Below are 23,376 nucleotides of genomic sequence, written 5' to 3'. Positions count from 1 at the left end.
GTGTGTGTTCCAGGTATGCGCTCCCTGCCCCAGCTCTGTGTGTGTGTGTCCCAAGCCTCGGCGGATCCCAGCGCTGCTCCCCAGCATCGCTCCCAGCTGGAGGCGGCGGCGAGGCCGGGCTGAATCGCAGCCCCGAGCAGAAGGTCCCCGAGAACCGAAGCCCCGCCCGGGGACCCTCCCGGACCCTCCGGGACCCCCAGGACCTTCCAAGCCCCCTCGCCGCCGGGGCTCGGAGCTGCTGCTGCTGCCACGGGAGCCGCCGGCAGGGGGCGCGGGTGGCGGCGAGACTGCAGCTCCCATGGTGCATCGCGCGGGGCTCCGGACTACAACCCCCATGAGGCACCACGCGAAACGCAGCCAATGGGAGTCGGAGGCGGCGCGGGGCCAATCAGGGGGCAGGGCGGGGCCTCGCGGGCAATTTAAAGGCGGCGCGGCGGCGGGAACCCGCCTGGAGCGGAGCGAGGCGGGAGCGGGGCCGGGAACGGGGCACGGCACGGAGTGGGTGCAGGGCCCTGTGCGAGGGGTTTTGGGGCCCCAAAGAAGGTGCAGGGACAGTGAGGAGGCCGTGGCTTAAGGGGGCATCAGATCGTGAGGGGCTGAGCGGGCAAGAGGGGACAGTGTTACCGCTGTGGCGTAAATAGTTACAGGAGCGGTTTGGAGCCGAGGAGCCTCTCCCCGCGGATCGCCCTGGATCCCCTTCCCGAGGAGGCTCCGTGAGCAGCACCAGCGTTCCCAGGGACCGGCTCGTTCCACGGGGTTTGTGCCCCAGCGGCCACCGCGGGCGGCCTGGGAGCTGCGCAGGAGACCGCGATGGAGGGGCCTCAGAGCAACCACCGCGCACTAAACGCAGTGTCCAGCACATGCTACAGGACAGGATCGTCAACAGTTTCCCACTTCATCCTTTAAAACGCTGAAAGGACTCTGGGCTCGCTCTTTCCCCCCGAGCCCAGCTCGGATCCTGCTCCCCTGCAGCCGCAGCAGGCGCAGCCCAGCCCTGTACCGACCCACTGCAGTGACTGCACCGAAGGAGAGACTCAAACCCGCTCTTAGAATTTATGTGGAATCTGCTCAGGGAATTTTAACACTCTCCCTTTGTTTCCTCCCTGCTGCAAAGATCCCAGGTGAACTCACGCAGTGCTGGGAGTTGGATGTTTGGAGAAGGAAGATGGGCTGGGATCCCATATGGCTTAGAAATTGTTCAGGAAACTTCCCAGCCATCCATCCCAGAGCTCCCGTGCCAGTAACACTCCTGCCCCTCCAGGCTGGCACTGAAGCCCCTTTGCAGCAGCAGCTCCAGAGATTCCTCAACAGGAATTCCTCCCTTGCTTTTAGTGGGGCATTCCTGCTAATACACTCAAAGGGAAAAGTTTCAAGGGTTTTAACACTGCCCTGACACACAACATTATTGCAGTTACCAAACAGAACAGAATTAAGGTCAACAGAGTTGCCATAGGCCAGAAATTATTTCCGATATAAAATCACAAAGGATTATCAATATAAAATCACAAAAAGTGGGTTGATCATTCTCTACCTATTGACATACTGGTCAGTCACCTGGTGCTGGCAGTTGGATGTTTGCAGAAGGAAGGCGACCTGAGGTCCCATCTGGGTCAGAAACTGTTCAGGGAACTTCCCTGTCATCCATCCTGGAGCTGCCCTGGCAGCTACACTCCCACCCCAGACTGGCACTGGTGGGGCCGAGGCCCTCAGTGGCTCTAGTGTCCCAAGGGGCCCTGTTGGCTCCCCCACACCCCATCCCACAGTTTCTCCTGGTTTCCTCTCCAGCTCAGCCCCAGAGCTCCAAGAGTGCAGTCCCAGGCTCTGGTTTCTTTACGGAATTTTATTGTGGTGCAGCAGCTCAATAACAGCTTGAGATAGAGCCTCTGGGGAGGGACCCCAACAAAGGACCCCCCAGGCTTCCATCCCCTCCCAGTCTGTGCACCTGGCAGTGGGGTCTTCCTGCTGTGTCCGAGTGTCCAGTCACCTGCCCGGTGCCGCAGGGCCCTGGGCCCTTTGGGTCATTGCCAGGCCCTGGCCCATTGCCAGGGGCTCTGGCCATTTCCCCTGCAGAACTAACCCTGGAGCTCCCAGGGCAGCTGCCTCCTGAGCTCTCTGCACTAAATGCGCACCTCAACACGAGGGACCCTCATTACACATCACGAAGTGCGACAGAGCAACATCCTCCAACACCCCAATCCACAGCTGCACCCACAGGCTGGAGCTTCCTTCATCCCCTTTAAAAATCCAGCACACAAGACACGGTCCCACAGGACATCCTCATCCCTGAACTGGAGGGGCACGGGTGTGAAGGGTGGGCTGTGAGTGGGTGAGGAATTGGCTGGCTGGATGCAGCCAGAGGGTTGTGGGCAGTGGCCCCATGTCCTGGGGGAGGCCGGTGACCAGGGGACCCTCAGGGTTCTCCGGTGGCACCAGGGCTCTGCAATCCCTTCCTCACTGACACGGACAGTGAGTCAAGCCCACCCTCAGCACGTTCACAAAGGTGACATGAAGCTGAGTGGTGCAGGTGGCATCCGGGGGCCCTGGACAAGCTTGAGAAGTGGGACCAAGAGAACACGATGAAGTTCAATAAAGCCAAGTGCAAGGGGCTGCACCTGCACAGGGACAATCCCAGACACCAGCACAGAGTGGGAGAAGAGCTGGGAGCAGCCCTGTGGAGAAGGACTTGGGAGTTCCAGTGGAGGAAAAGCTGCACCTGAGCCAACAGTCAACACCAAACGCCAAACTGCAGCAAAAGAGGAGTGGCCAGAGGGGTGAGAGAGGGAGGGCTGCCCCTCCACTCTGGGGAGCTGTAACGAGATCATCTTTTCGGGTCCCGTCCAACCCAAACCCTTCGGTGACCCCTGTGGTTCCACGAGAATGAATCGTCGGGGGTGCCGTTGGTCCCGGCACAGTTCCACGGCCGCCAGCGGCACGAGCGACAGCGTTCCGGGGCTGCCGGGCACCGGCGGATTCCTGAGCGCGAGTGACAACGGCCGGGCTGTCCCGCGGCCGCCGCTCCCGGCAGCTCCGGCCGCGCTGGCATCGCTCAGCTGCGCTCCGGTCGCTGCTCTCCGCACGGAGGCGATTGCAAAGCCCCTTCTCGGTGAACGTGGCCGTGCCTCGTCCCTGGCACACTGCACACGTCTCCTGGCACTGCCGAGCCCACGCGTGGGTGATGCCGTCCCCGCTGGGGACGCGGTCGCTGGGTCAGTTCTGCTGGGCTGGGCTGGGGAGGGGCCGGGGGGCGGAATGGGGACACGGGGGTCTGGAGGGAAGGGAAGCCGGGCTGTGGGAGGGGGCTCTGAGTGGACCAAAGGGGTGATGGGGTTGTGAGAGGGGCTCTGGGGGCCAAAAGGGGGGGAGGCTGAGTGGGCTCGAAGGAGGATGTTGGGGATCCTTGGGGAGGCTGTGGGAGGGGGCTGTGTCCCAAAGGGACTTAGGGTCTGTGGGGAGACTGTGGGGACCCAGGGGAGCATGAAGGGGTTTGTAGGGCCGTTGGGTATCCAAGGTCACCCGAAGGGGGGGCAGGGTTTTGGGAGAGGCTGTGGGAGCCTGAAGGAGGTTCAGGCTCATGGGGGGCTCCAAAGGGGCACCGGGCGGGGTTGGCACAGGGAGGGGAGTGGGCGCAGACGCCAGGGGAATGGGGGGGGGGCTCTGAGATGTCACTCAACCTGGGGATCTCTCTCCCCCACTGCACCCTCCAGCTGAACCTATTTCCCCCCAGACCGCATGAGGACCCAAATCCTTGGATCAGGAGCCGTGACCCCCAGCAGCCCCATGCTCCAGCCCCAGGTCCCTGTTGGGGCGCAGACCCCGCTGCCCCAGGAGGGCTCCGTGGCTGTGGTGCTGCGTGTGCGGCCCCCCAGCCCCCGGGAGCGAGCTGCACCCCCCGTCCTGCACGTCCTGAACCAGAACGTGGTGCTGCTCAGCCCCGAGGAGCCCGGCAGCGCCGGCGGCACCGCCCGCAGCCCCGGCCGCCGCCGCAGGAACCTCCAATTTGTGTTCGACCACGTTTTTGACGAGGGGGCCACGCAGGAGGAGGTGTTCCAGCACACCACGCTCCCTCTGCTGGACACCCTCCTCGCTGGCTACAACTGCTCCGGTAAGTCCTGGCACACACCTGTGATCCCTGCAGGAGCTCCTGCCCCATCCATTCCCAGGCTGAGTGGGCTCAGCAGAGCCCTGGATTTAATTTGGAAGCTCCCATGCATCTTTGGGAATGGGGTGACATAACAGCAACCCAAAACTACACAGCCTGAAGCTTGTTGGTTCCAGCAGTGCTGGGCCCTCTGGGAGATGGGGTGGAGAGGGTGGATGTGGGGTCGGGGTAGAGGTGAGGCTGGGCAGGAGCTGTCCAGGCATTTCGAGGGACAAGGATCACTCGCTCTTGTCTGTCCTGGGTCATGAAGGATGGGAAGAAATGTGGTGGATGCATGGGGAAAGAGCCGCTTGGCTTTGCCATCCCTTCCCACCCTGAATGGCTCCGTAGAGCCGGGTGTGACCGGGCCTGGCCAGCCCCCACAGCCCCTCGCTGCTGCTGCAGCCCCTGGAGCCGTTCCCAGCTGTTGGCAGCCGTTGGATGTCACAGGCACAGCGTGGGAGGAGCCCAGGGCTCTCCAGGCTCATCCTGTGCCAGGTGCTTGGACCAGGGGATGCTGTTCCAGCTCTCGGTGGTTCCTGAGAGCCACTGAAGGGCTGCCTCTGTCCCCAGGCCCCAGCACTGAGTGCTGCCTATGGGAGAAGGGCTGAGGCTCCAGACCAGTGTGTCCCACCCTGATGTGGAGGCTTCAAAGGAGGTGTTGAAAGATGGGGTAAAATAGAGGAATGACAAGGTCTGGAAGCAGAAATGCCTCGTGGGGAGAGCTGGGGGAAGCAAGGCTGTCAGCTTGTCCCAGGGCAGGGTCAGAGGTGATGTGAGCATGGGAGCAGTGCTCATCTGGGGACTCGTTGTGTCCCTGCACTAGAGAGGCTGAAAGCAGGGAGGAAAATTGCCCTGAGGAGCAGTGGGGAAGGTTATGAGTTTTGCCTCGTGTCTTGTCTGTGTGGGGAGCTCCTCTGCTCTGCTCTGCTCTCCTCTCCAGCCAGGACCCAACTTTCGGCTGCACCAGGTGAGGAATTATAGATCATTTCACCACCCACCCCTTCTCCTTCCAGTGTTTGCCTACGGTGCTTCAGGAGTCGGGAAGACCTACACCATGGTGGGCTCCAAGACCAGCCCCGGCATCGTGCACCTGGCCACGGTGGAGCTGTACAAAAGGCTCGAGGCCATGAAGGACAAGAGCTGGGAGGTCCTCGTCTCCTACCAGCAGGTTTGCTGTGGCCCAGCATGTCCCCTCCTGCCTCAGGGTCCCCAGGGAAGAGATTTGGGGTTGATCCAGAGCCTGTAGTGCCACACTCAGGGTACCTGCAGTGTCCCCATCTGTGCGCGGGGTCCGCAGGGCAGCCTGACTGGAAGCAGGATCCCCCACCCAGTGGAGTGAACTGGTGCTGCTGGTTTCTGCCAGCCGGAGTGCGGGGCTTTTCTCTTCCTTGCCATGCTCCACCAAGCACTGAGGGCTTCCTGGCTGGAAAGGCTGGAGAGGAGCGGGGTTGGGGGAACTGCTCACCAAAACTCTGGGAGCTGTCCCTGCCTTCCGAGCCCCATCAGCTGCTCCCAGGGGAATGGGGTCTGGAGGTGGGGTCAGGGGGGACCCCCAGTTGTGCCAGATCCTGCAGGGGTACCCAGCTCTTCTCCCAGCTCTCTGCCAGAGAACCAAACCTCAGCCTGACCTCGATTTCCTGCTCCAGGTGTACAAAGAGCGTGTGTATGACCTGCTGGAGCCCCGGGGCCCGCTGAACGTCTGGGAGCAGCCTGGGAAAGGAGCCGTGACACAGGGTCTCTCCTTCCACCAGGTCTGGGCACAAAAAGGGCACAAGGGCTGGGACAGACTCATCTGCACCGGTGCTGAGAGGAGCTGGGAGTCCTGGGGACAGGGGGGTATGGAGGTGCCTCCTGGCTCCTGGCTGGCACAGACGTGGCCTCGAGCTGCCACGGGCCCGCAGAGCTGCCGGGTGCCTCGGCCCCAGTGCCCGGGGCTGCTCGGCCTCGGGGTGTCCGGCTGCTGTGTCCAGCGGCTGATCCGGCCCCTGCCCGTTCTCCCCCAGCCCACGTCACCAGAGCAGCTCCTGGACATGTTGGCCAAGGGCAACAAAAACCGGGCCCAGCGTCACACCAAGGCCGACGCCACCTCGTCCCGCTCCCACGCCATCTTCCAGGTGAGGGCTGCTGCCTCTGGGATCGCTGCCATTGCTGCTGGAAACGGGGCTGCGAAACTGCCAGGACCAGCATCCCAGGGCTGTCCCCCTGAGCACTGAGCTGGGAATTTCGCTCCCCAGGGGCTCTGTCCATGTGCTCTCTGGTTTCTCAGTGCAAAGCTGCCAGTGGATTTCAATTCCAGCCAGGCCCTTGCCCGAATTCGCAGGGCTGTCACGGCTTCCTGGCAGACGGAGGCTCTGGCTGTCACTTCAGCCCAAGCCTGGTGCCTCGGCCCTGGCTGCTTGCAGGGGAGGAGCTCAGGTGTCTGGATGCTTTTCCAGTCCCTCTGGACCTGACCAGCCTCACCCGTCTCTATCATCGAGCGTGGGAGATGCTGATTGTTCCCATAGCTGTCCTTTCCTGCCAGATCCCTTCCCTGGCTCTGCTCCTCGTGTCATCACCAGGTGTTTGGCTCGTCCTCACGACATGCCAGGTTCCTCTCCTGCTCCTGCCTCATCTCCCCACAGGAATCACTGTCCCTTCCCCTGGAAACACAGAGCCCTGTCCCTGCTGGGGAACAGCCCTGTCCCTGCTCCAGCAGCTGTGTGGAGCCACAGCCTCAGCCCCCTCTGTCCCCGCAGATCCAGGTGAAGCAGTGGGACCCTGCTGGCGGCCCCGCCGGGGATCTGCGCCTGGCCAAGCTGAGCTTCATCGACCTGGCAGGCTCGGAGCGAGTCTGGGACCCTGCGGGCCGAGGAGAGGGGCTGTGGGAGGGCACCAGCATCAACCGCTCTCTGCTGACCCTCAAAACCGTCATCCGTGCGCTGGCTGGAGCCAAGGTGAGGCTGCTCCCGGCCGGGCCCCGCCGGGCTCTGGCTCTCCGGGACGGGTCCGGGAGGGTCTCCCCGGGGCCCGGAGCTGAGCGGAGCCTCGGTGTCCCGGCACAGGGCGGGCAGAGCCACGTGCCGTTCCGGGACAGCAAACTGACCCGCCTGCTGAAGGACTCGCTGGGCGGCAGCTGCCGCAGCACCGTGATCGCGGCCGTGAGCCCCGCGGCGCCCGCCGGCCCCGACACCTGCAGCACGCTGCGGTTCGCCAGCCAGGCCCGGCACATCCTGCTGCCGGTGAGCACCGGGAGGGGCTCGGGAGCTGCTGGGTGGGAGGCAGGAGGGTGCGTGGTGGGTGCCTCCCGTATCCTGCGGGAATCTCCCAGCCCGGGGCAGGAGCAGCCGATGGAGCTGCAGCAGCGTGTGCCCACTCTGCTGCTAAAGCTGCTAAGCCCAGGGGCCCGCGGGGCTTTAGCCCATGGCACCAGGTCCCTGAGCACAGGTCCTGTCCCCTGCAGTCATCCGGGGCTCCCGGGGGCCCTGGAGCCTGGAGAAGGCTGAGGAGCTGCCCTTCTCCAGCCTCAGAGATGGGCCCGTGCTGCCCCATTGTGTTTTAACCACTGCCTCATCGCAGGCCCTGCAGCTGCAGCGCACCGGGATGTCTCCCCGCAGCCCCAGAGTAGCCTCCCTGCCTGATCTGCAGTTCCAGGCCAGGACACCAAGTCAGCTTCTGCAGGAGCTGTCTGGGCACCTGGAACAAAGGTGAGTGTCCTTGTGCCCTCCCCACATCCTGCTGCCTCTCCTCATCCTGGCCAGACTGGGTTGTCCATGGTCTGGATGGACGCGGGACCAGGGCTGTGCATGGAGATGGTGGCCTGCCCCGTGGGCCCCTTGTCACCCACAGGTGCACATACCTTGCATTTCAGGCTCTCCAGGAAGGGATTTAGAGCTTGGGAATATCCCATCTTCCAAATTTAACTCTCTTACCCCAAAACTCTACTCATAGCCTCTGCCCTGATGAAATGACTGCAAAGACAGAGGAGGTGGAGGTCCTGGCACTGGAGGAGTCCATCGGGCTGGAGGAGTCCGTAGGGCCGGAGGAGTCCGTAGGGCCGGAGGAGTCCGTAGGGCCAGAGGAGTCCGTAGGGCCGGAGGAGTCCGTAGGGTCAGAGGAGTCCGTAGGGTCAGAGGACTCCATTGGGCTGGAGGAGCCCATAGGACTGGAGGAGTCTGTAGGACCGGAGGAAGCTGCAGCTCCCAGCAGCCCCACAGAGCCCAGTGAGGCCGCTCCAGCCCTGGGAACGCAACTGAGCTGTGACGGTGAGGATTTGGGATGGGGACAGTGGGGACTGGCCCCTCTTCTGGGTCTCGGTGGGTGCTGGAGGAGCTGGTGGTGGGACACAGCTCCTGGCTGCGGTGGGCACAGGGCAGAGGAACGGGCGTGTCCCCAGGTGTCACCAAACGGGTCGTGCCCGGCATGGCTCCGGCCTCACTGTGCAGAGCGATCCGAGCTGGGCAGCACCTCGGGCAGGAGCTGGGAGCGGCCCTGGTCTCCGGGGAGCTCAGCTCGTGTGTGCGAGGCAGCTCCCACGGGAGGGATGTCCCTGCCCCAGGAGCCCAGAGCAGCAGTTCTGAGCCGCGTTTCTCCCGTCTCCGTTACTCCTCCCTGCTTCCCCTGCCCAAGCCAGCCGCGGTGGAGCCTCGCAGCCGGCAGCCGGCTCTGAGCAGGGCTGAGCTCTTCCTCCTCATCCTCCGTGCCACGGCGCGATCCTGGGAGCGGAGTTGTGGCTCTGCAGACCCCGTTTGCCGGGGACAGAGCAGGCACTGCCCCGGGGCACCGGCCATGGGACCAGCCCGGCGCCTGCGCCGGCTCTTTTCCTCTGGGTTGGATGCACTTTGATGGAACGGCCACTGGCAAAGGGCTGCTGCGGGCCTGGGAGAGCAGATCTGCACTGAGCTGGGGGGCACAGGGGGTGCTCCGGGGCTTGGGGGTGTCCGGGAGCTGCAAACAGGGAGGTGACTCTGTTTCTTCTCTACTCCTTTAGCCGAGGTGCCTGTCACCGTGCCCGATGCCCCCGTGCCCAGTGCCGACCCGGAGTGTTCCCAGGAGCTCTCTGCGTGCTCCAGCCCCAGGCCGATCTCTCCTGGGCCGGTTAAGAAGGTGCTCGAGTCGAGCAGCGATTCCCAGTCAGAAAATTCCCGCAGCTCCCGAACACGGAGGAAGCGCCAGCGGAGACATGGGAAGGCAGCAGAGATTCCCCGGGCAGCGCAGAGCCCCGCGCAGAGCCCCGCCGTGTCCCCGGGGCCCCGTAGTGTCAGCCCCCAGCCTTCCCCGCCGGCGGGCACCCAAAGCCCTGGCACCCCGGCGCCAGCGGCCGCACGGACCCCCAGCCCCGTTCCCGGGCCGGCTCCAGAGCTGCTTCCCCCGAGCGCTGAGCAGCAGCAGCAGCCAGAGCCCCGGGCAGCCCTCCCGCATCCACCGCCCGGCGCCCCTCCCAGCGTTCAAACTCCAAACGCCTTCAGCTCCTCTCTCTTCCGTTCTTCCTGCAGCCTCCCGAGCATCCCCCCCTGGCCCGCAGTGCCCCTCTGCCCATGGTTCCAGCTGCGTCCCCGCGTTTGTGTCCCCGCTGTTGGCTCAGTCCTGTTCGTTTGTTTGCAGGTTATGGGTGGGTTTAGGAAATAAGTTGTTGTGTTTTTAATAAATTGTTCTGTTCCAAATCCAAGGGCCAACACGAGGCTGTTCCCTCCTGCCTGCCCCTCGTGTGGGGAGCCTGGAAAAGGCTCTTGCTCTGGGGTTGGGGCCCATCCCCCTTCTCCACCATCCCAGGGCATGTGGGTGCCTCTGCACCCTTTGCTATGGGGGGTCTGGGCCCTCTGCTCAGTGTTCCAGAGCGCAGGTGAGGGCACACACGGCCATGGCCATCCATGCCAACATCCCAGGCGTGTGAGCTGTCCCACTGTGTCTCTGTCACTGCAGTGTGATCGTGGCCCTGCCGCTGCACATCCACATTTCTAGTTCTTTTTTGCTCCTCGTGCTGTGACTGTTTGGCACTTCAGAGAGGGGATCCAGAAACCACGTGGGGTGTGAGAGGTTTCACCACAGCCACACACACCACTGGTGGGGCTTGAGCCAAGGAACATCAGGCTGCACTGGCTGGCCTGGTCTCCTCCCCAGGAGGAAGCAGTGGCACAAGCATTGCCACTTTGGAAACCACTCCCCAAGCCTTTCCATGTAAAGCCCCTCCCAGCAGATGGGCCAGCCCATGGTCGAAGATTCTCTTGCCCTCTCTAACAGGCCCCAGTCATCAAGGCACAGCCCACCGCCCCAAAAGCCAATACCCTCCTGACGGCACCAGCCATGAAGATGGTGATCTGCACTAGAGATCCTCTCTAAGTTCCCATCCAACTCAAACCACGATGAGATGTTGGGGGTTCCACTGTTCCCAGCTCAGCTCCATTGTTGCCAGGGCCATGGGTGACAATGCTCCAGAGCTGCTGGGGACAGGTGGGTTCCAGAGTGGGTGACAGAGGCTGGGCTGTTTCAGGGCAGGATGCTCCCAGCAGATCCCTGGCTGGGCTGGGTGAGTTCTGCTGGACCAGAGACCACCCGGAGCAATGGGGACGAGGCTACTGGGAGCTGCCATTCTCCTCTCCCTGGTGGTTGTTCTCCAGGCCTTTGCCATTGAGAAGAAAGGGGATGTGTTCAAGAAGATGGCATGTCCCGCCTTCCTGATGTTCGAGAATGCCGCATACTTGGCAGACATGACCTTCGAGCTGCCCTGCAGGTGCAAGCCCGAGGAGGCCTCCTCTGTTGTCTGGTATTTCCAGAAGAACCTGCACAGCCATGAAACCACGGTGCTGACGGACTTCAACGGCACTGTGGTTGTGGACTCGAGCCACGTCCGCGCGGGCAGCGACCTCCTGAAGCGCTTCAGCATTCGCATGTTCAGTCTGATCGTGTTCCGAGCCCAGGTGAGGGACTCGGGGCATTACCTGTGCGGCACCAAGGAAGGGCTCTTCTTCTATGGCTACGACGTGGACGTGCAGCCCACCAGGCAGATCATAGTGGCTTTTCTGGACAACGACCAGCATGTCCAAAAGGACTACACAAAGAAGGAATTCACTCTCTTCACCACCTTCTGGGACTGGACCAGCTGTGACCGCTGCGGGGTGCGGGGTGAGCAGCGGCGGATTGGGCTCTGCTATGTGCAGAGTGCCCAGCTGAACCCCCGGTACCGCACAGCACTGCCCAACGTCACCTCCTGCGGCTCCAGGGCCGTGCCCGCACACTTCCGGCGCCTCATCCACCTCCGCAGCCCCGAGGTGGCCATCCGGAGCTGCCTGGCCCCTTGCCCAGAGAAGGAAGTCCCCGAGGAGGGTGTGCAGTCCATCTCCAACATCGTGTACAAGCTGGGCAAGAAGCCCCAGCTGCCCCGTGTCCCCATCCAGTACCACAGGCAGCCCTCCCAGAGTGACCTGGTCATCACATGCCCGGGAGCACGGCCTGAGCACGCCGTGGCCTGGGACAAGGGCTCCGTCCGGCTCTACCGCTCCCACTACCTCGTGGGGGTCAGGAAGCACATGAGGGTCTTCATCGACCACGGGAACCACCTGCACCTCCAGCGAGTGAGCAAGAGGGACAGAGCCACCTACTTCTGCTGGCGGGAGGGCGAGCTGGTGGCCGGCTTCCAGCTCAGTGTCACCTTCCAGCCCCGGCGCCAGAGGAGCCCCACTGACCCCGAGTCAATCTTCGTCATGAGGGCTGTGGGCATCAGCTTTGCCGTCATCACCGGCATCTTCTTCCTCATCCACGTGAGCCGCTGCTGCTGTCAGGCGTTCAGGAAACCGGCCAGGTTATAGCAGCTCCTCCACAGGACACTCGGACACCTTGGATCACCCTCACATTGGGAATTTCCAGTGTGAAGTTTTCATATATTTTGGTTTCAACTTTTTTTTCAACGTTTGGTTTTGGCTTTTTGAAGGGAAGAGAACATTTTTTCAAATTAATCTGGCAATTTTCTTCAGAAATGTCTCTGCTTTTGAGGTGTTTTTAACTCACCCAACTCAGCACAGAATTAGGAGTTAGTGTTTGTGCCTGACAGAGTTATCTTGCAAGTCTCCCAAAGGTGATGGCATCTCTGCAGGGTCCCAGCAGGGAGCAGGATGTGCCCTCCAGGCTCACCTCCTTTGTTTGAGGGTGTGACTTGAGGATTTCAGCATTCCCAGGAGAAATCCTGCTGTCCAGGAGGGCACTGTGGGTCCCAGCAATGCTCCAGCACTTGAACCATGTCGATGATGGTGAGCCAAACACCTGGAGATGATGGTGAGAAGCAAAGTCAGGAAGGGAGGCAGGAAGGGACAGAGCTATGGAAAACAATCTGCATCTCCCACACTCAGAGATGGAGCAGGGTACAGCTGGTTGGGTGCTTGAAGGGCAACAAACGCACCCAAAGCCACAGCATGAGCCGGGATGGGCTCACGCACAGAGGCAGCTCCAGGCCTGACTCTCCCTGTGGATTTTGCCACTGAACTCAGCCCCCAGACAGAGCCTGACAGTGTCCCCAGGGAGGCGCCAGCTTGGCTGTGGGCGCCAAGCCCAGGGCTGGTGCAGGCCAAGAGGGACACAGGCACCAAGACTCACCTGGCAGCACTGCTCCATACCTTCTCCTCTGAATCCCTAAAAATCTCCAAGTAGAATCAAACGTGCTTCCCCCACTGCCCTGTAATCCCCTCAGCCCCACCAGGAGCAACCCCTGCACGGACTGGAGCTGCCACAGAGGTGCTGGAAGCTGAGGACTGCTCCTGTATCCTCTTGAGCCTGTGGTTTTCTTGTTGGGAGGCAGAGCTGCCAGTGGGAAGGGCAGATTTCCAGCAAAGCTCAGGGATTCGTGCAGGCAGGAATCCAGGACCCAACAACGAGCCCAGCTGGGAGCTGGCTGGAAAAGCATCCAGACACCTGAGCTCCTCCCCTGCAAGCAGCCAGGGCCGAGGCACCAGGCTCGGGCTGAAGTGACAGCCAGAGCCTCCGTCTGCCCAGGCAGCCGTGACAGCCCTGCGAATTCGGGCAAGGGCCTGGCTGGAATTGAAATCCACTGGCAGCTTTGCACCGAGAAACCAGAGAGCACATGGACAGAGCCCCTGGGGAGCGAAATTCCCAGCTCAGTGCTCAGGGGGACAGCCCTGGGATGCTGGTCCTGGCAGTTTCGCAGCCCCGTTTCCAGCAGCAATGGCAGCAATCCCAGAGGCAGCAGCCCTCACCTGGAAGATGGCGTGGGAGCGGGACGAGGTGGCGTCGGCCTTGGTGTGACGCTGGGCCCGGTTTTTGTTGCCCTTGGCCAACATGTCCAGGAGCTGCTCTGGTGACGTGGGCTGGGGGAGAACGGGCAGGGGCCGGATCAGCCGCTGGACACAGCAGCCGGACACCCCGAGGCCGAGCAGCCCCGGGCACTGGGGCCGAGGCACCCGGCAGCTCTGCGGGCCCGTGGCAGCTCGAGGCCACGTCTGTGCCAGCCAGGAGCCAGGAGGCACCTCCATACCCCCCTGTCCCCAGGACTCCCAGCTCCTCTCAGCACCGGTGGAGGCACAGAACAGTTTCAGGCTGTGTGTTTTGGGGTTGCTGTTGTGTTTCCCCATTCCTGCAGCTGCTTGGGATGGGGTCATGGAGCTGCCAGAGGACACGGCTCCAGATCCAATGGTCTGGTTCCTCATGCACTCCTTGAGGTAGGGGTGGGCTCAGCTGGAGGGTGCAGTGGTGGAGAGAGATCCCCAGGCTGGGAGAGGCCTCAGAGACCCCCCTGGGCTCTGCTTCCTCCCCTCCCTGTGCCAACCCCGGGCAGTGCCCCCTTAGAACCCCCGTGAGCCTGAACCTCCTTCAGGCTCCCACAGCCTCCCCTACAACACTCTCCCTTTTCTGCCCTCTCACAACCTGACACCCCCTTAAACCATAGCTTCCCCAATTATTCTGCACCCCCTTTTGGCCCCCAAAACTGTCTTACAGCTCGCCTTTGGGCTCCCACAGGAGTTCCCATGTGGGGAACTGGGGTTCAGGAGCAGCTCCCAGCGGAGCTGGCCCAGAAAAGGCTCTTGCTCTGGGGTTGGGCTCCATTGTGGCTTTCCCACATCTCCATCGTCCCTGGGTCCTGTGGGTGCCTCTGCACCCTCTTCTGGGCACCCTGCTCAGTGTCCCAGAGTGCAGGCGAGGGGTGGGGGAGCCACCTGCCCTCCTGGTACCTGGCACTGTACAGTGATGGGGGAGAGGTTTTGTTCTGTCTTTCCTCCCTGCTCCAACCCCATCACTGCCCCCCTGGTGACACCCCCACCCTGGGACAGAGACCTCCAAGCACCCGACCCAGGGACCAGTGTTCCCACCCCGCCTGTGACCCCCTTTGCTGCCGAGCCAGGGCACCTCTGGCACTGCCACCTCTGGTTCCCTGCACCAGCTCCTCACAGCCACCCTCGGTGGTGACCACGAGTGGCAGGAGCAGGGCCGGGACCGGGACAGCTCCGCGTGTGCTGCTGTCCCACGGGGCCGGGGTCACCGGCTCCTCCTGGCTCCTTCCCTGCCCGGCAGCAGCTGATCTCACCTTTGTCTCCTTGAGCCTGGAAGCTCCCAATTAGAACTCCCAGCCCGCTCCCAGTTCGTCTCATTAAGGGGGGCCGGGTAACAGGAGGAGGAGGAGAGCCCAGCTCTGCCTCCCGCCGCTGCCGGCAGTGGCAGCTTCCCCTGCTTTGATCCCGCTGCGTGGGAGCCGGGACAGAATCAATCCCCGGGGAGCAGCGGGTGCCCCCACAGGACCCCAAAGCTCCCCAGCCCCCGCTCTGTCCCCCCTGCACCCCGCTGGGAGGGAGGGAGGTTCCCTGTCACCAGAGCTGTCACACAGCTCGTGTCTCCAGGGATGCCACCGCTCTGGCTGGGGACACAGGAGTCCCGAGGGGATGTGTAGGTGCCCCAAACCTGGAATTTCTGTGGGCACAACCCCTGTCGCTGGTGACACCAGCACAGGACAGCCGGGGGGACACGGGGCTGGCTGGGGGCAGGGAGCTTCTGGGGATTAAAGAAGGACGTGGCAGCTGCCCCAGTCCCACCAGTCCCACCAGTATGGTCCCCAGTGGCTCTGGGTCTCCCCAGATTGCACCCACAGGGACACAGCCGTTGCCACAGCCCTCCCCACTGGCCACTGTTGGTGGCCCAGTGCTGGTGGCCGTGGTCCCGCGGGGTGTCCCCGTCCTACGGCAGGCAGGAGCCTTTCCCGGCCATCGGCTGCCATCTACTGCCAGCGGCGAGGCCAGTGCCCATCCCTGCTCCCGTCCCTGTCCCCGCAGCAGAGTCCCAGGGACCCCCCTGTCTCCCAGCTTCACCCCAGCTGCCTCTCGGGGCGCCCACCCTGGTGCCACCACGTGTCGCTCGATGTCCCCATGTCCCCACAGCACCCCCATCCCCTCCCCGGGCCGTGCCCAAGACCCATCCATGCCCCAGTTTGTGGCCTTTATGCTGTGACTGGGAGGGACAGGGCTGGCGGTGGCCCCGTGCCCGCCCCTGGATCCAACCCCCGGTGCTTCCCGGCAGTGCCGTGCCCTGGCACAAAGGTCTCTCCCGGCTGTGCCACGGCTCTGGCTCTGCACAAAGCCCCTTTCAGCTGCTGTGGAAAGCCCCTGGCACCCAGTCCCGGCCACCACCGCCCCCTGCCATGTGCCACCAGGGGCAAAAGGCCCCCCAAACTCAGTGGATGTGTGGCCAGTGACCCGGCCATGCACACTCAGCTGTGTAGGACAAACACCTATGCGGATTTGGGATGGGGACTGGGGCTCCAGGGCCACCAGCCAGTGCTTCCACAGACCCCTTGGGATGGGAAGGGCTTAGGAGGTTCCAGCCACTTAATTAACAGCCAGCCTTAGTTAGTAGCCTGCCTTCATGGCCAGGCTGGGGTGATGGGCTCTGGGGGCTGGTGCTGAGCTGTTTGTGCCAGGGCTCATGCGGGGGGATACACGCTGTCTGTGTGTCTGTACACGCTGTCTGTGCACGCTGTGTGTGTCTGTGCACACTGTGTGTGTGTCCATGCACGCTGTCTGTGTGTCCGTACACACAGTCTGTGCACTCTGTCTGTGTCTGTGCACGCTGTGTGTGTGTCTGTACACACTGTGTGTGTCTGTGCACGCTGTCTGTGTGTCCGTACACACTGTCTGTGTGTCTATGCACGCTGTCTGTGTGTCTGTGCATGCTGTGTGTGTCCGTGCATGCTCTGCGTGTCTGTGCACACTGTCTGTGTGTCTATGCACGCTCTGTGTGTACACCCGTGTGCACGGGAGGCACCTGTGTGTGTGCCCTGCATGTGGGGTGTGTGTGCACAGGGCAGGGAGGGCTGGGTGCGTGTGGGCATGGCCAGAGACGTGTGTGCATCCCTGCAGGTGTGTGTGTGCTCGAGTGGGGGTGTGGGCATCCCTCCTGTAGAGCCCTCTGTGCGTCTGTCTCCATGATCTACACGTGTGTGGATCTCTCTGTGCAGATCTCTCTACAGGTGTGTAGATCTCTACATGCAGGTCTCACAAATATTCTGTGTGCAGATCTCTCACCCAGCATCCCCAGTGGCCCACGGCATCGCACCCAGCCTCGCACGCAGCCCCCACCCACGGGGTGCCCGTGGCCACCGCTCTGTCCCCAGCCTGGCGCGTTCCCCAAACCCCGCAGTGCCCGGTGCGGGGGCCAGCGGTGGGCAGGGGCTGTGCCGCGGTGCCCGGGCTGGGCGCCAGGGCACAGCCACCCCGCCGGGCGCCACAGCCTGGCGCCGTGCCGGCCCGCTGGCTCCTGGCCGGGGGCCAGCTCCGGGCAGCCGGCGGGACGGGGGCTCCCGGGCTCCATAAAAACCCCCGGCCGGGCACATCGCGCCCATCCCTGCGGCATGGAGAGCCGGCGCCTGTCCTCCTACGGCCGCCGCTTCGGCCCCTCCATCCCCGTGTACCGGGTGCTCGCCGCCAGCCCCCCGGGCCGGCTCCGGGCACCCCGCAGCACCCAGCTGAGTCCCCGCCTGGGTCCCCGCCTGGGCTCGGGCAAGATGGACTTCTCGCTGGCCTCGGCGCTCAACTCGGAGTTCAGGGAGACGCGCACCAACGAGAAGGTGGAGATGATGGAGCTCAACGACCGCTTCGCCAGCTACATCGAGAAGGTGCGGCTGCTGGAGCAGCAGAACAAGGTGCTGGTGGTGGAGCTGAACCAGGCGCGGGACCAGGAGCCCTCGCGCACGGCCGACATCTACCAGGAGGAGCTGCGGGACCTGCGGCGCCGCGTGGAGCAGTTGGCCACCGCCAAGGCCCGGCTGGAGATGGAGAGAGACAACCTGGCCGAGGACCTCGGCAGCCTTCAGCAGAAGTAAGGCACTGTCCGGCTTGGGGTACCCTGGGGACCAGGGTGGCCCACTTGGGATGGGGTCAGGGTGACTACCAGGACCAAGGTGGCCAATAGAACTAAAATGGCAACAGAGACCAGAATGGACACCAGGATGGTGACCAGGATCTTTCTGGTGATGGGAACCATGGTGGTGACAAGGACCAGGGTGACCCTTGGGACCAGGATGGAGACCAGGGTGTACCCAGGGGTCACAGTGGCTACTGAGACAGGAGCAGGGTAGCCCTGGGGCCCAGGGACAGGCGTGCACCAGGATTGTGATGAGAGTATGGGTGACCCCTGAGAACAGTGTGGGATGGTGAGGGGTGTGCAGGGTGGGCACACAAGCTGACCTGGGTTTGGGGGGTGCCGGTGCTGTGGGGCTGTGTCAGCCCAGGGGCTTCTGCCCATGGGCTGTGCCCAGCCATGATGCCAGATGTGCAACTGTGCCTCTGCTCCGGCACAGGCTGCAGGATGAGGTGACCCTGAGGCTGGAGGCCGAGAGCAACCTGGCTGCCTACAGGCAGGTGAGGGCAGGGGCCAGATCCTGCATCCCCCAACCTGCACCCCGGGGGCTCAGCTCCCAGCTTGGCCTCCCTGGGGAATGGGCAGGGATGGGGTAGGGATGGCCAGGGAGGTAGCAGGGACAGGAAGGGATGGACAGGGATGTAGCAGGGATGGACAGGAGCAGTAACTGAGGGACCTGTATGTGTTACAATGGGCAGGTATGGGACAGGAATGGAGCAGGGATGAATGGGGAGGGCATAGATGGACAGCTGTGGAGCAGGGATGGGCAGGAATGGCAAGAGGAGGCAGTGAGGGACTGGGATATGCTGTGATGGGCAGAGAGAGGCAGGGCTGGGTGGGAGCGGGAGGGAATGGACATGACCGGGCAGCTCAGGACAGAGCAGACCCGGTGGCCAGCTGGGACAGTCCCTCCTGTCCCCCCACGGACAGGACGTGGACAATGCTGCCTTGGCTCGCCTGGACCTGGAGCGGCGCGTGGGGACCCTGCAGGACGAGATCGCCTTCCTCCGCAAGGTCCACGAGGAGGTAACCCCGCTCTGGGGCCGGGGGTCCCGGGGTTCAGGGGGCTGCCCTGACCCCCCTGTCCCCACAGGAGCTGCGGGAGCTGCAGGAGCAGCTGGCTCGGCAGCGGGTGCACGTCGAGGTGGACACGAGCAAGCCGGACCTGACGGCCGCCCTGCGCGACATCCGCAGCCAGTACGAGGCCATGGCCGCCAGCAACGTCCAGGAGACCGAGGAGTGGTACAAGTCCAAGGTGCAGTGGGAGCTGCTTGCCCCACGGATGGGTGGCCTGGCTGCCCCCTCCCAGGGTGTCACCATCTCGGGGCCGGGGTTGATCACCCAGGGGTTGGGTGGTTCTCCTCGGTGGTGTGCGGGGTTTGGGAGCTCTGCTGTCCCCGCTTGTGCCAAGCATGTTTCTCCTTGCCACGTGTTCCTGGGGCCATGTCCTTGCTGTAGAGCAGAGCAGGGTTGTGTTCCCACACTGTGTGCCACGGGAGCACAGCCCTGCCCTGTGGTCCCACCCCATGGCACACATCCCCTGTCCCAGTTCGCGGATCTGACGGATGCGGCCGCCCGGCACGCCGAAGCCTTGAGGCTGGCAAAGCAGGAGGCCAACGAGTACCGGCGCCAGCTCCAGGCCCTCACCTGTGACCTGGAGGCTCTGCGGGGCTCGGTAGGTGACAGCCGTGGGGTGCAAGAGAGCGGACACGGCCTCAGGGAGCTGCCACCCCCAGGGGGTTCCCTGGCGGGACCACCACCCAATGCCAGGGGTCCCCAAGGGTGGGAGATGGATGGGCACTGGGGAGAGCCCCCAGCTCCCGGGAGGAGGTGGCCATGGAGGGTGTCACGGCTCCCTGTGGCCCCCCAGAACGAGTCCCTGGAGAGGCAGCTGCGGGAGCTGGAGGAGCGCTACGCCCTGGAGACGGCCGGCTACCAGGACACGGTGGTGCGGCTGGAGGAGGACATCCGCAGCCTCAAGGAGGAGATGGCCCAGCACCTGCAGGACTATCAGGACCTGCTCAACGTCAAGCTGGCCCTTGACATCGAGATTGCCACGTACCGCAAGCTGCTGGAGGGCGAGGAGAGCAGGTGACGGCTCCATCCTGCCCCTCACCCCAGCCCAGCCATGCCCCAAACCAAGCCCAAGTCCTCGTGGTCCCTCTGGGGTGTCCGGCTGGGTTGGGGACCATCCTCCAGCCCTGCTGCCACAGCCTCGGGCAGGTGGAGCTGGGGGGCAGCAGGACCTCATGCTCTTCCCAATGTTCCCGGTGCCCCACAGGATCACCATCCCTGTGCAGAGCTTCTCCAGCCTGCAGATCCGAGGTGAGGCTGTGCCCACGCGTGGGAAGGGGGAGCAGGATGGTGGCACAAACAGGAGTGGTTTCTGAGGGCTCTGTGGCAGGAGATGCCACCTTGGCCACCCCTGCCCCATTCAGAGGGATCAGGAGGTTTTTCTCTGAATCTCAGGGAACCAGGGCTCCTGGGTTCTCCCAGGGTGGGGGGAGGAGGGTGCCATGGCCATGTCCCCAAGGCTGAACATGTCCCCAAGGCCAATATTGTCCCCAAGACTGATCACATCATCATGTCCTCAATGACAACCAAATCCCCAAGGCCAACTGTGTTCCTCAGTGACAACTGTGTTCCCAAGGACAACCCTGTCCCCAAGCTCAATCACATCCCAAAGCCACCTGTCCCCATGGTCAACAACATCTCCAAGGCCAGAAATGTCCCCAGTTGTCCCCACAGCTCAACTGTGTCCCCAGGAGTCATCAGATCCCACAGCCTGCCACATCTCCAAGGCCAACCATGTCCCTGAGGCCAATCCTGTCCCTGAGGCTGGTTGTGTCCCCAGGGCTTCTGTCTCTCATGGGTCAGGGGTTTCCAGCCCAATCCATTTCCTTTGGGCGTCTCCTCTTGAGTGTGGCTGGAAGGGCCATACCCTGGGCAGGGCGTCACTGCCTTGTCCTGCCCATGTCCCCCAGAGACCAGCCTGGACACCAAATCCGTGTCAGAAGCCCATGTGAAGAGGAGCATCGTGGTCAAAACTGTGGAGACCCGAGATGGAGAGGTGGGAAATCCTCATTTGTGTCACCCACGCTCCATCCCCACCTCCCCACAGGGTGTCCCCAAGGGACTTGCACATGGGGCCACCACCCCCGAGCCCCACGAGCAGCTCAGGCAGGGAGCCAGTGATCCCTGAGAGCACGGCATGATCCGGCTCTGGGTCATGGTAGAGCTGAGGTTGGCAGCTCATAGCGAAACTCGTCCTGTCCTTATCCCTGTCCTTGTCCCCAAGCTCGTTCAGAGCCCAGGCAGGCTCAGCCGGTGGCAGAGCCCGATCCCGGGCTGACAGTCCCTCTGCCTCCACCCCCAGGTGCTGAAGGAGTCCAAGCAGGAGCACAAGGAGGTGCCGTAGGGCGGGGGAGCCGCAGCCGCGCCGGTCCCGCCCGCTGCCGCGCAGGAGCCCCGGGCCGGGCACGGGGCAGGGAGGGACCGGTGCCGCTTCGGCGGGGGCACCTCCCTGCCGTGCACCCCTCGCCTCTCCCACCTGCCCCCGTGCCCAGAGCCCGGTGGCACCCCGGTAGGGGCTGGCAGCCAGCAGAGCACCCGTCGGAGCGGGCAGCACCCGGGGAGTCCAGCGGGTCCGGGCGGAGCCGAGCTCCCCGCCGGGATGCTGCCGCATTCCCACGGCACGGGGTGAGCCGTTCCTGCCGCATCCTGGGTCTCCAGGGAGGGAGTCTGTCCTGTTTCGATCTCCGTGCACCGTCAGACAACACGATGGTGCCAAGAGCATCTCCCTGCATCCACTCTCTGGTCTGGGAGACCTCCCCGGATCTCCCCAGTGCACCCAGTCCCTGAGCACTCTTGGGTGGGGGGGATGCAGGGTGCGAGGTACCGGCTGGAGAGGGACATTTCCCTGTCACCAAGCACTGGGTGAGCTCAGCTGGGAGGCAGGGGCAGGAAGAAGAGGAGCATGGAGAGGCAGGGGTGGAGGAAGAGGAGGGGGGTGGAGAAGCAGGATGATCTTGGGATGGTGTCAAGGGGTGACAAAATGAGGATCAGGAGGGGTTCCTGAGGGTGCTGGGGTGTTTGGGGTGGGTTGTGGGGGCTACACAGTGGCCTCAAGGACTTCTCCTGGCACAGAGCCACGGGGCTGTCCTGATCCCACTGGGTGATTGTCACCAAGGTGTCCCCAACACTGGTGGGGAAAAAACAGACCTGAGTGGCTCGTGGTGAGGGTGACCCACGGCCCTGTGGCTGGGGAGTCCCACGCAGGTGAAAATGGACAGGAGAGGGGTGCAGAGGAGGAGGAGGAAGGTGTTGGGGCCCCTGTGAGGGTCTCACAGCACGAGGTGCCACCTGCAACCCAGGAGTGACAGGGGAGTCTCGTCACTTGGGGGTCACACTGGGAGCCAGGGGCTCTGGGGACTGGGGACTGGGGCTGCCCCAGCCAAGTCCCTGCCCTGTACAGAGCCTGAGCCCACCCCCTCCATGGGCATTCAGGATGGGATTGGAAGAAATCCCTTGTCCCTGGGCTGCATGTGGCCCTGTCCCCCACTCGTCCTCCCCCAGACCAGCACACGCCCCCAGGGCCGTTGCCCAGCCCGGTGCTCGCCCGCAGCTCCGTCCCCACCTTCGCCTCAGCCACTGACCACGAGCAGGACCCGCCTGATGCCACCTGACATAGGAACAATGACCCAGCAGCACTTCCCGTGCCCTGCCAGCCTTTGGGATGAGCACACAGCTGCCCTTGGGTGCCATCCCCTCGTCCCCTCTGTCCCCTCACCCCCTGGGTCAGGCGCTGAGCAGCTTTGCTCTGACTCCAGAAACAGCACCCAGTCCCACAGCTGCCATTCCCAGGGCAGGAGGTGTTATGGGAGCCCTGGGTGGTGCCCAGGGCGGGAATGCAGGGGGATGGTGCTGGGCTGGGACACCAGGAGCAGCCTCCCTTGCTACTGAATTAATGCACTAACACCGCCGCAGCTCGGGATGAGAATAAAGCTAATGAACACACTGAGCTTCCATGGTTGTGCCTGCATCCACCTCTCCACAGCCAGCACCGTGGGATTTGGGGATTTTGGGCAGTGGGGACCTCTGGGAGCCCAAACCAATCCTAATGTTGCAGGGGGACAGGGGGATGTGCTCAGGCCAACACCCACGAGGGACTGAAGGGTGAGGAGAGGTGCAGGGATAACCTCCCACAGCCAGCAGTGGGGTGGGAGAGAGCCCCTTCCCGGGATGGGAACCAGGGAGCTGCTCGGGGTTCTTCACCCTCAAACCCAGCTCCTTCCCCACACAATCCCAGGCTGCAGCTCCTGGGATTGGCTGCAGCTGTTGGGGCTGAGGGTGGATTTGGGGTCCTGCACATCATTGACACGGTTCAAGTGCCAGAGCATCGCTGGGACCCTCCATGCCCTCCTGGACAGAGGGATTTTTGTTGAAATCCTCAAGCCACATTCTCAGAAAAAGGAGATGAGCCTGGAGGGCAGATCCTGCTCCGTGCTGAGGATGAAGTGTCATCGAAACCTTGCAGAGATGTCACCACCTTTGGGGGATGTTCGAGACAACTTTGTCAGGCACAGACATCAACTCCCAAATCTGCGCTGAGTCGGGTGAGTTAAAAACACCCTGAAAGCAGCCATTTCTGAAGAAAATCACCAGATTAATTTGAAAAATATTTTTTCCTTCAAAAGTAAAGAAAAATACTTAAACAAAAATTTAAAGGTTTGCTCCAGCTGAGGAGCTCAAAAGGAACACTGAAGGGTTTGGGACACACAGTTCTCAACAAGGAAAACAAGGCAAAAAAGGGTGAGAAAAGCAAGTATTAATTGGATCAAAATAGTTTGGTGGATGTTTTTAGCAGCCTCTTAGAAAAACAGCTAATAAATCACTGGTGCGGATGAAGA

The 23,376-nt window shown here is 62.9% G+C and overlaps 3 protein-coding genes across 3 annotated transcripts; all 3 read left to right on the top strand.

The window, feature by feature from the left end:
* Window positions 1–12: 12 nt before the first annotated feature.
* Window positions 13–9,779, top strand: KIF18B (kinesin family member 18B). The gene is made up of 10 exons (XM_032091680.1): window positions 13–3,206; window positions 3,725–4,102; window positions 5,155–5,309; window positions 5,788–5,892; window positions 6,145–6,255; window positions 6,877–7,074; window positions 7,183–7,359; window positions 7,697–7,824; window positions 8,069–8,382; window positions 9,108–9,779. Exons 1-10 carry the CDS (start codon window positions 3,176–3,178, stop codon window positions 9,743–9,745), a joined length of 2,235 nt encoding a protein of 744 aa, XP_031947571.1. The 5' UTR covers window positions 13–3,175; the 3' UTR covers window positions 9,746–9,779.
* Window positions 9,780–10,677: 898 nt separating this feature from the next.
* Window positions 10,678–11,922, top strand: FAM187A (family with sequence similarity 187 member A). The gene has a single exon (XM_032134103.1). It carries the CDS (start codon window positions 10,678–10,680, stop codon window positions 11,920–11,922), a length of 1,245 nt encoding a protein of 414 aa, XP_031989994.1.
* A 5,015-nt stretch (window positions 11,923–16,937) lies between these two features.
* GFAP (glial fibrillary acidic protein) lies at window positions 16,938–22,487 on the top strand. Its single transcript, XM_032091681.1, has 9 exons — window positions 16,938–17,425; window positions 17,907–17,967; window positions 18,398–18,493; window positions 18,561–18,722; window positions 19,017–19,142; window positions 19,338–19,558; window positions 19,749–19,792; window positions 20,452–20,537; window positions 20,844–22,487. Exons 1-9 carry the CDS (start codon window positions 16,959–16,961, stop codon window positions 20,883–20,885), a joined length of 1,305 nt encoding a protein of 434 aa, XP_031947572.1. The 5' UTR covers window positions 16,938–16,958; the 3' UTR covers window positions 20,886–22,487.
* The last annotated feature ends 889 nt before the right edge of the window (window positions 22,488–23,376 follow it).

This window comes from Corvus moneduloides, chromosome 26 (genome assembly GCF_009650955.1).
Source record: "Corvus moneduloides isolate bCorMon1 chromosome 26, bCorMon1.pri, whole genome shotgun sequence".
NCBI lineage: Eukaryota > Metazoa > Chordata > Aves > Passeriformes > Corvidae > Corvus > Corvus moneduloides.
Note: the sequence above shows the minus strand (reverse complement) of the source record. Positions and strands in the feature narration are given on the sequence as shown.